This window comes from Clytia hemisphaerica, unplaced genomic scaffold (genome assembly GCF_902728285.1).
Source record: "Clytia hemisphaerica strain Z4C2 unplaced genomic scaffold, Clytia hemisphaerica genome assembly, whole genome shotgun sequence".
Classification (NCBI taxonomy): Eukaryota; Metazoa; Cnidaria; class Hydrozoa; order Leptothecata; family Clytiidae; genus Clytia; species Clytia hemisphaerica.
The window spans coordinates 223,027-234,279 of NW_027103740.1; the positions used below are offsets into that span (position 1 = coordinate 223,027).

General features: G+C 35.2%; 1 protein-coding gene across 1 annotated transcript; it reads right to left on the reverse strand.

The window, feature by feature from the left end:
- Positions 1-4,894: 4,894 nt before the first annotated feature.
- LOC136805173 (uncharacterized) lies at positions 4,895-9,410 on the reverse strand. The gene is made up of 7 exons (XM_067061739.1): positions 9,254-9,410; positions 8,539-8,673; positions 7,571-8,024; positions 7,032-7,280; positions 6,535-6,850; positions 5,843-6,124; positions 4,895-5,145 (listed from the first exon to the last, which is right to left on the reverse strand). The coding sequence occupies exons 1-7, from the start codon at positions 9,316-9,318 to the stop codon at positions 5,063-5,065; spliced, it is 1,584 nt and encodes a 527-aa protein (XP_066917840.1). The 5' UTR covers positions 9,319-9,410; the 3' UTR covers positions 4,895-5,062.
- Between the last annotated feature and the right edge of the window lie 1,843 nt (positions 9,411-11,253).

Genomic DNA, 11,253 nt, shown 5'->3' on the forward strand with positions numbered 1-11,253 from the left:
TAGCATTGTCCATATAGTACGTACGCAAAGATTTTCCAAATATTTGACACCCCCTCCCCCCTTGTTCGCAGAGAACAATAGAAATGACTTTGTTTAAACAATAGATGTACGCTTTTGCTGAACCCCCTCTCCCCCCTTCACTGTGTACGTACTAATGGATGACCCCTCCAGTCTGGGTAAATAAATTTTATAGTTTAGTAACCGTCAAGTTACACAACATGCACACAACCATCTTGAAGACTTTGCTGGTCGCAAATGATAATCGAAAGCAAAACTTAAAATTCATAACTATGCGGGGAAGCTCATTTTTCCCCCATTTTGCTTTAAACTCGCTTTTGATTGGTCTATGAATTTGGGCGATTGATTTACCGCCTTGGCGGAATAAACACACAACCATAATAAATAAATTCAACAGGGCAGCGGTGTAGCAATTAATTTCAACTGGGAATCCTCTCTTCTGTGCCAAGCACTGGCAGTGTTTTTTAAACTTTAAAACAATGTTAAATGAAGACCAGATTGATCTGTTTGTTATGGCTGTGCAAGTTGTGACGAGAGTGTGCATGTTGTGTAACTTGACGGCAGCCCGCTTTCGGCAAGTCTGATAAGAGATATATACCTATCTATAAACTGTTATCGCCATTCATTCCATTCCATCATTCAGTCAAAATGTGTGCCAAGGTTAGAAAAGGTTAGAAAAACACAATCTGCATCCAGAACTGCGTGAAAAATAGTTTGATCAATTTCAACAAGAACTGTATATATTAATATTAATATAAATGATCAAATTCCAAAGACCATTTGTCATAATTTTACAAGTCCAATAATAGGAGATGTGATGTCATCATTTGGTTCCCGTCATTTGATTTACGGTCAGCAGGTAGAGCTGGAGAGTCGGAAAGCTTTTCCGCTGCTTTGCTGGATTTCCACTGTCAATCTCTGCACGCTCTGTGTTTAAAAGTTTTCAAATCGAAGTACAGAGCCGCATGCTAATGGAGAGTAAACCGAAAACACCAGTTTATCCACGGTTTCTCAATTTTAAAATTCGGATCAGTCCACACGAATTCCCTTTCAACAAGATGTATAGCTGCTTCTTAACAGAAAAATATTTTCGACTGACCGACCGAACAACTCCCACTTTTTAAAGTAGAAATGACCGGAACCAAACAGTTTTTTGCGATTCGCCTTTATCACAAACACGTCCAAGTCCAAAAAGCACGATTGCATCCAGTCTTTATATCAAATTTATACAGTAGCTGTACTTTTGTAAACTTTATCAAATCCCAATAACATTATAACACCATCAATTCCCCTAGAGGCAAACAAGAAAAATATGTTTTTATTGCAAAAACTATTAAAAAGCAGCAATAAAAAGCAACATAAACAAAAACTTGAGCAAACGGCTTTAAACCTTCAAAGGATGTAGAAAAAGAATCCCCTTGATGAAAATCATGTGTTTGATTTGCCGAGTTAAAAAAATAAATGACAGAAATTGAAGCTTGCAACAGATTTACACTGGAAATACTTTGGTACAACACTGACTTATCAGCCGCCATCTTGTAACTACATTATGATCTGTAAAAACAACGCACGCTAAAAGTACCCAAAAAGTTAACCCGATCGGAAGAAAGTTTAGAAATCAAAGTGAGATCGGAAAATCGGATTTTTTTTTTGCCGTCTTATGATGATGGTGATGATGATGGAAGAAAATTTTACCTATTTGAATGCTCAGCTTAGGCTGACCAAATATCGCAAATATCTCGATGCTCTCGACCAATCAAAACGCTGATATTTTTTTGGGTCGACAATAATTAACTATTTTGATCAGCAAAAATGAATAAAGCTGAAAATGTTTTTGTTTTTGTGACGCACAACGCATGTGAGACATAATTTAGAATTTGCATAAAAGTATAAAAATGGACTATTTTTTTCTTCTCTATTCACGGGTATGGTTGTAAACAAATTATACCTGTTGTCATAAAAATTCATCAAAACTAATCAGATGCTTCTCCAATAAATCATTTTTTAATGACGTTCAATTAATGAAATCATATTTATTGATGTTGGTTCTTTGCCAGCAAGTCTCCTACTAAAATTTCTCGTTGCTTAACTTAGAAAACTATATTATTTACTATTATGCCCATGTGTCACAGACCTGCTGGGACCCCAGCACCACTGGGAAAGCAAAAATTTCAGCACCACTGGGAAATTTACTTTGATTTCATCCTACTCGAAATTCTATGTTTTAAAAATTGCACTCTAAAACTATCTCACTGGGTTTTTTTACTTTGGAACAATATGATTTCTATCCCCGTTAGGATTTCAATAGGAATTTTTATCCCCACTGAGGAAAAAAGTTCCACCGGGGCTGTGAGACAGTGGTGTGCTATTAACCTGTTGGAATTTTCAGGCCCAGCCCTATGGTTTTTAGATTGCTAATTTTCATTACATATTCTTGGGGAAGTACTGCTCGGGGTTGTACAAAGAAGATAATCTTCGATCTTCCAGCCAAAACCCAAAAACAAAGGTTGCTCCTTTAGATTTTACCGGCGGGGTTTCAGATAATGAATTACATTAAGGTGTGTTGGTATTTTTAATGGTACATTTTTGCAAATCCAGCGGCAAATATTTCTTTCGATAAGAAGAGAATGAGTCGCGTTAAACCGTAGTCTGGAGATCCATACTGTCTATTCAAGCTTACATCACATAAGCAAAAATCCCATCAGAAGCTACTCATTGAGAGTATGGTATTTTTGACCCAGTTTGAATTTGTTTACATTTGGTTTGAATTTCATGCCAAAAAAGCCGTTGATAAGGTTTGCCAATCAGGTTCGCGCACTTCCAATCAAAACAATAATATCACGTGATTTCAACAATTGTTTAACAGCCAATAAAATTCTGCGACCAGATTTGGCATCTACAAAAATACCCGGCTACTCTGTTATTTCTATATTATTATTCGTTTTAATTAAATGCTATACTTCAAAATCACACGAACAGAGTGGACGGGTCTCCCAGCTACGTTAAACCTAGCCTTTGAATTATAACTCATTGAGAGGAAGACTACAGACGAAAAAGGGCGTCTCTGATTGGAAAGTTTTTCTTAATTGAATAAAGTTACACAATATATATTCAACAATCCGATTCGATTGGAGTCATTAAACGTACTTGGCTAGTTTTATTAATTTCAAGGTCATTAAAACGCGAAATAACCCATTAAAAATCTTCATTAACAAGGTAGTAGTGTAGTCCAGGGGCCAATATCACTTTCGTTACGTGCATGAATGTTGAAAATATGAACAGCACGTTGCACTTACATCAATTCTTTAATCATTGATACAGGATGTCTTAAACTTTTTAAAAATGTTTATTGTCCAAAATACAACACATCGTGGGTGGGAATAAGCTGGAAATTTTGAAGTAAAACTTTCGGTGACGTTTTGTTGTCGTGGAGAAGAGCCTTTAGTACGAGATGAAGGATTGCGTTACGATTCATTCTTGATGAAGTCATTATGGAAAATACACGTTTTTTTTTTAAGAAACTAGTTCTACCAAGTAGCCTCAATGTTTCTTAAGAAATTGGCCTTTTGAGCCTTAAATGTTTTTTACATGTTTCTAAACTTTTTGACATAAATCAGCCTCATAGAAGGCTTGATTGGAAGGTTCTTAAAAAAAACGAATTAAAAAATGTTATTTTCTTATTCTCAGCCTCAGCATGTTTCTTAGATGTTTCTTAGTTTTTAGGCATTCTGAGCCTCATGTTTCTTAAAACTGTGTTTCTTAAAAAAAAAACGTGTAATATATTTTTCTAGGCAAAAATAGAAATATTTTGAACTTCTTTCAAATCAAAACAAAAAAATCCTGGAGAATTTCAGAAGAAAATACATCACAGACCACCCTTTTTGTATATTTTTCAAAATATTATGTTGTGATGGTCGACGGAAAAGACCATTTGTGGCCTAGTTAGCAGACCACACAATATTCAAAAATTTGATTGATTTTGATTTTACGAAGACTGGATCGGACTATTGCGCGAAATGCTAATAGCTTTTAACAAACGTCAGGGATGGTGATTACATATTTAAGGTTTCATTATTAGTTTCTATGCTCACGCAACTTCCTCACGTAATATTTTTGGATTATCTGGATGAGGAGAGAAAACAAAAACATCTAAATTTCTTATTGTTCGTTGGTGGGTAGGAAAATTTATTTCCTCTTAAATTAGGAGGACCGTCGATTGAGCTGAACTCCTTTCGGTCTTTGAAATTGCTTTAAATGCTGTCCGAATCTGTCTTTCATCATTTCAACAACTTTTTAGGGTGAAACTTTGAAAGAAGGATGCTGACTGAGATACAACCATAGCGTAAGCTGTGTAAATGCATTAAAATGATTTGTGTGAGCTCAAAAAAATGTTTTTGGCAAAGAGTCTTAACGGATCTTCAATCAAATTTTATCCAGCTTTTTTCCAGTAATAATATAGTTGTCATGGTGATTATCCTCATTATCGTTTATTTACGTAAAGAAAATTTGGAATAGTTGTTTTGACGATGCTGAATAATTTTGAATAGTAAAACAAGGAGGAATTCGTAGCGGATCATAGTGAATGCGAAATATGAAAGACGTCAATATTTTTTTCCTGGTCAGTCCGTAGTTTTGACATAATTGATGATAAAACAATACATTACAAGAAAAAATGAACCTAAGTGTTACAAACACCTAAATCCTTGATCGCCTCACAAGAAATGGTTACTATAGTTGATATGACTACTCGATTGATCAATCGACGTTAAACTTTATTATCACATTTCAACAATTTTCATTGAAGGAAGGACCTTTAAGATGTTACAATACCTGCCCTGGTGTTTTTTATGTAAGAGAACCAAGGATTTGAGACAACTTTGTTATTCGGTTGCAATGATTATTTGATAAACATCCCCAGTAACCAATAAATAGATTAATAAATTACAAAACGGAAAAATGAACAAAATTAGAACAAGAATGTAATATTGTGAATGCATTAATGATTGAATTTTAGAAGGTGTTGGCTTTGGCGACGACGTCATGTTTAGTGGACTGTGTTTTTGATGCAGATGATGTAGTCGTTTGTACCAACATAAATCTTGTTTCCCAGCCGGTTGAAGTAAATACCTTGAGGAGTGTAAAGAAATGGATAACATCAGTCTGTTCCTCTAAAGGATCCTGCATTGTAACACGCATGCGTAATTTGTCGTTCTTTTAGACCACATGTAGTTAATTCCCGTGATAAACAAAATGGAATGAATCGCTAGGGGTGATACAGTCACTTTCGGTCGGGGTTGTGGACGGTGAAATAAGTCGTTTTTTATGAAATTTGTCGTTCTTTTTGTCTATTTTTAGTAATGTAGGATTCTTTAGATAAACCCCCTCACATTCAATAAACCTCTATCTATATAAACGTACTATAATCAAATTTCATAAAACATTGATTTGAAGACCAAATAGAAACATAGACCGTTTGAAGTCGGGATTTGTTTGTCAAGTGCCCGTTGATTGGCTACGTCACACCTTTGGCCGAAATGTGCATTATATATGTTTTTATAGTCTGATGGATGAGTTGGAGTTTTTATAAGCTCTTATTTGATTTGGTTGGTCGTTTTAATACTGGTAATAAAACAATTTTGTTACTTTTTCTTAAGAAGGCGTCATTTTTACTACTTCAGATGACCAATTATTAAAGTATCTTATAAAAACTCCATCTCATCTGCCTGTGAGAGCTATTTTTACATATGACTATTTGAGATATATTTTCCTGGAAGACTTCCAATGTTAATGTAAAAAAGATATAAAAATATCCGCAAAAAATTACCTCCGTAGTCATGTGCAAAAGTTTTTCCAACACCCATTGGCAATCTCCAGATAATGCGGCCATCGTACGAATCTTTCGCTATCATATAATACATTGCTCCATCAACGCATGAATTGTTACCAGACCAATCTCCGGTAGTGGCAAAGATGATTCCACTCTTCCTTGCCAACATTGTCATTGCTAAAAAGCTTTCAGAACTTTCCCATATGATCTCTTCACGAGGACTCTCACCTTTCGATTTTTCTTTGCCCGTTTGATCAGATACTTTGAACATTGCCATACCTAGAACAGGGGGATGAAACTTTGTTTATTCGAAGTTTGGGACTTGTTATTTAGTATCATCAAAACAGAAACTAAATTTTCTTTACGTAAATCAAACCAATGCGAAAAGAAATCTTTGGTCGAGTTTCACCATGACAACTTTCAGAGTCTAGAGTACCCTACGAATTTTGGTGTTAATCTTACGGGAACTCTCTAATTTGAACCTTTGTTATTCGAATCTTTCTATAATTCGAACTAAAATATTTGTCCCATCAGCTAGAAATTAATATAAAGATAAAACACTTTCCGTAATTCGAATCTTTCTTTAATTCGAAGAAAATTCTTAGTCTAATGAAGATCGAATTAGAGAGAGTCGTCATCCGTCATCCCGTTATTGTAAGAAGGGGTTTGCTGAACTATTTTTAGCTTACCTGGCTCGTTGGCGACGGTTTGCGGCGTGAAGAAGGAGCCAGTAGCGTGTCCAAAGTTGTTCTCGACAACTAAATGTTTCTCAACTCCAATCAAAGAAGCTTCATTTGCACTACGCATCTTGGGGAAGACTGGTGTCTGGGAAAGTTTCTTTCCGTTGGTTGTGTCGTAAACCACTACATTAATCTGTGGGCTGGCGTTGTCAGTAATTGCTACTTTTGCACCCTCATCGAAGATGGTTGGGGTTGTACCACACCCAATATTAGTCTGTCCTTTTTTGATAAGGCCACAATTTTCATAGGTTGATTTCCATTCTTCCTGTTAAGGATCAAGAGAAATACACTTTAAAAAAATACATATTTTATCAAAATCTCTTACCCGTAAAAGCTTTTTTAATAGAACATACAAGCTTAGTCCTTTTAAAGGCAAAAAGTTTGCGATTCCAATTTGAAAAATACCTGAATGAAAATAGACTTTAATTTTTTACAATATTCCTTACATGAATACTCCAAGCGCCAGCTTTGTTTTGTTGAGCGCTCACTTTCCAAATGTAACTATCAGCAGGTGAGTCACTTTCGTTTATTCGTCCACCATTGGTGACAAAGATAGCGCCAGTCTTTGTGACAGTGAAAGTATTGTTGTTCCATTGCTTATCGCACTTCTTGACATCCAAAAGCTCCGTTTTGCCCACATCGTTTCCAGATGTTGTGATTTTCACCAAAGCCATTGCAGCTTCGGTTAAAACGACCTAAATAGGGTAATACGGTGAATCAAATAACAAATTTCAAATGTATATTGATTAAGATTCCAAGCAGCTAAGCACTGAAATAAGTATACTATTATAAATCACTATAAAGAAGAAGGCAAAGATTTGCTATGAAACAATATTACATACGAAATGTTTAATATTGATAAAATTGACTAGCTTTACAATGACACAGGGATGTCAAAGTCTATTTTGAGAGTACAGAATACCAATACTAAAACGTACATAAGCTAGAAAAGTAACCAAAAGGAACTTCGTAGAAGATAACTTACCTTTGTTTTGTGATCAAATTTACCAGCCATCAAACACCAAGTCAAGATATAATCATCAGATGGTTGTTTCCAAACTGGCAAATTCGCATACAACTTATTACCATTTGTGTTGCCAAACTTCTTATCTACCAGATCAACAATACTGTCACTTTTCCATAGAGGTTCCAACTTCTTGATGTAACCAAGATCGGTGAATGGATTACCGGTAGGGAAACATTGCACACATCCATTGCCAACAGCAACTGCATTGCAATTCTGATCAAGATAGAAATATCCACCAGCAAAGGACAATGATTTCGATGTTCCAGTAGGTGTTGCAGAAAGGATTTTACAATCTTCATCGAAGACCGCAAGATTGAATTGACTTTCTTGATCGACGAACATCAAACACATGCCGACCATCTGACCGTGTTGATTACATCCCATGATGGGAGTGAAACCATAAGGGTTATGTCTGCAGAACAAAAAGACAATCAAAAAGACGTTGATTAGAACAGAAATCTTTTGCTAGATCAACAGTTTTTAGTCAGGAATCTGACCAAAATTAGCCAGAAATTAACAGGTCTTTGAAACAACGCAGAATTTTAAGTTACTCTATTATGAAATTTGTCATACATAAAAATATTATGAATGCTCAAACTACTAGCCCTGAAACCTTGCGATGAAAACCCGTTTCCTAGATCAAATCTAGGATTCTTATGATGACGATGGCTTTATCAACTGGTTCGACCCCCCCCCCCCCCAGAGTAACCTAGCGCATAATCCGTACTTTCGTTATTATCAATTTCGAGAAAGCAATTAGATTACGCCAATTGGGAATTCTTTATGATATGAAGATATTTCAGCGATATAAATAGTAGGTTATGAATGATCATAAAATGGTCTTAGACATAGATCATTAGCACTTGGACGGCTAAATGACAATCCTTTTATTCTGGCAATTCCTTTTATACAAAATGAAAACTTACTGTCGGATCATAGATAATTGTCCACTAGTTGGGCCTGTGAAAGGGACAGACTCTGTGCACCAAGAGTCCTGATGAGCGCCATTCATCCCGTTAGGTGCCATACATGGGTTTTGTGGAATCACTGCATCACCAAACCTGAAATTAATACATCCAATAAGTTAGCGTTATGTTGAAGCTTTTGTAAAAAAACTAGTAAGCCTATTATTGATTTCTGAAATCTGTGGCTCATATTGTTCCAAATCTCAAATAGTTTGGCAAATACACACCTCTTTGCGTAGAAAGACGACGTAAGAATGGTCCGAGGCATAGCAAATCCAGAAAGTATCAAATTTTCATAAGAACAAAATGTATAAGAAAACAAGCTTTGATGGCCAAAATGCTATTATAAGAACAAGCTAGGAATACTAAAAGCTTTGAGGACTTGGAAAACACCCGATTTTTTTAGGAAAATGAGTAAACTTAGTCAGAAAAAGGAGAAAATAAGAACATTCTAAGAACAGTTAAGAACATCCTAGGGCTTCAGAAATGTTGAATGCCCTTATTCTTGATATTCGTGAGGCAATCTTTTGTACGGAAACACCCAAAGAACATCGGGTGTTTGCCACAAGTTTAACTGTTTATATTCAAAACTGGTGGCAAACGCCCGGTGTTCTTCAAGTGTTTCCGTATAAAATATTACATCATGAAAATCAAGAATTGTAAAAATATTGTATACCTGTTGCAAACACTTTCTTCCGTTGCATCTACGTGAAATAGTTGGTGTTTGTCAATCTTGGCCATTTTGTTCTCGATGAAAAGTTGTTGTTTAAAGTTCGTCTTGAAAGGCCAATTATTCTCTCACTCCACGATATGATCGTGTTGAAGAAGTGAATGATTTTTAAAAATAAAATCCGGCCTTTTTATACAGTCAAAATTGTAGACAAGATTCTATCAAGGGACTTTTTGATGTAATTGTTTTGTGCTGTAATGATATACAGGGTGTCCCTAATAAAAGTATCGAGTTTGAACATGCGATTGAGTAAAAAAGTTTGTGTGTGTTATCGCTAAAATATAAGAACGTTCTCCATCACATAGGCTCATTACAAAAGGTAGTTACAACGTATAAATTAATCAATAGCCCTTTTACTATTCCCCTGTTGCATAAATGTACGTCTTTAAAAATCAAAATTAATAAAAATTCAAATTCCCTCGTTTTACTTTTTTATTGTTCCATACATTCCATTTTTATTATTTTCATAGTTTTACATACGATTCTTTACAAACATGTTTTAATTGTTGCGTTTTTCTCATGATCGTAATTTCGTTGCATTTGTAAACAGGCAGAGTATGTTTTTAATGTTACGTAATGACAAAGAAAAAAGAGGGAGAGCTTAAAATACAATTTTGTGAATACACACTTAAAACTTTCTACTCAATTGCATGTTCAAACTCGATACTTTTATTAGGGACACCCTGTATTAGCGTAGCATGCATGTTTTGTATTCTGTATACAATTGACATATACCCAAGAGTGAATCTTTTATAATTGGGGTATATTCACACTGTTGCTTGAAAATATTGGAACAAAGAAGTGCACGATCTTCTCCTTTGTCTCTTATTATCTAACTTTGGACGATCGGCTGATCGTATTTAAAGCAAACTTCAAGCCAAAAACCATGATTTTGTGTTGATGTTAAAACATATCTCGTATCTCATAGCCCCGGGGCCCGGTGGAAGTACTTTCCACAGTGGGGTAAAGGTTTCTATCTAATTCCCAATAGGAATTTGTTTTGTTTTCAGAAAGTTTGCCGGGAGGACCTGAAATTGTAGGGTATTTTCCCCACGAAATCTCGGCCAAATTTTCCAGTCGGGCGAGGGTCCCACCGGGTCTTTGACACATGGGTGTTTTTAGACTTGACTGTTCTTATTTTTTTTGTCACTATGAGCCGTTTTTGTTTTTTTCTTCTTTTTTTCCAATTCGTGCAATTTTTAGGCCTGGGATTGTTCATGCATCTTTCTAATATTATAGAATTCTTTAAGCAGCATTATTCAAAAATTTCTTATAAAGAGAAAAAAAATATCATCGAAGCTTCCTCTTTCCAAGAAGGAAGTAACTTCAGACAAATTAATTTTAACGAATGGCCGCCCTCGCTGCTATATTGCTTGCAAAATTTCCCTCAAGGGGGTTATTCGACTTCCTGTTTTGATAGAACTTCGTAAAATCATATCAAAATATCATCGCATCAAAAGTTGAACGTTGAACGTTAAGCCTTAAAGAGCTGAATTCTATCTTCTTCAGTCTTGAAAAAATGAATTTTAGATTTTCCACCGCAATTAATTCACCCGGTAGAATGGGAAATAAGTGTATTTATTTACGTTTTCGTAGAAAATCAAAGTTTAAAGTGTTCAGTTTTTTATATCAACCGGGGCGTAAGTCCGGATTATTACCGTTCTGTAAATTAGAGTTTTTGAGAGTTTCGCGTGTTCATAAAAATGGTACATTTTGTTATTTACATCACACGCCGTTCAAACCTGTTACAAGTCGTATTCTCGAAACTTCTCTTCCTCCCTTTTTTGTTTTTTGGAAAATTAGAATTTACGCTAAAGGCAAAATTTTTTATGGTACGCTAGATTGTTTTTAAACGAATACGATTTTCAATTTCGGATCTTAGGTATTTTAACATATAATTTCCCAATTAGATTGAAGAATTCGATTATCGATTAATTTCATACGTT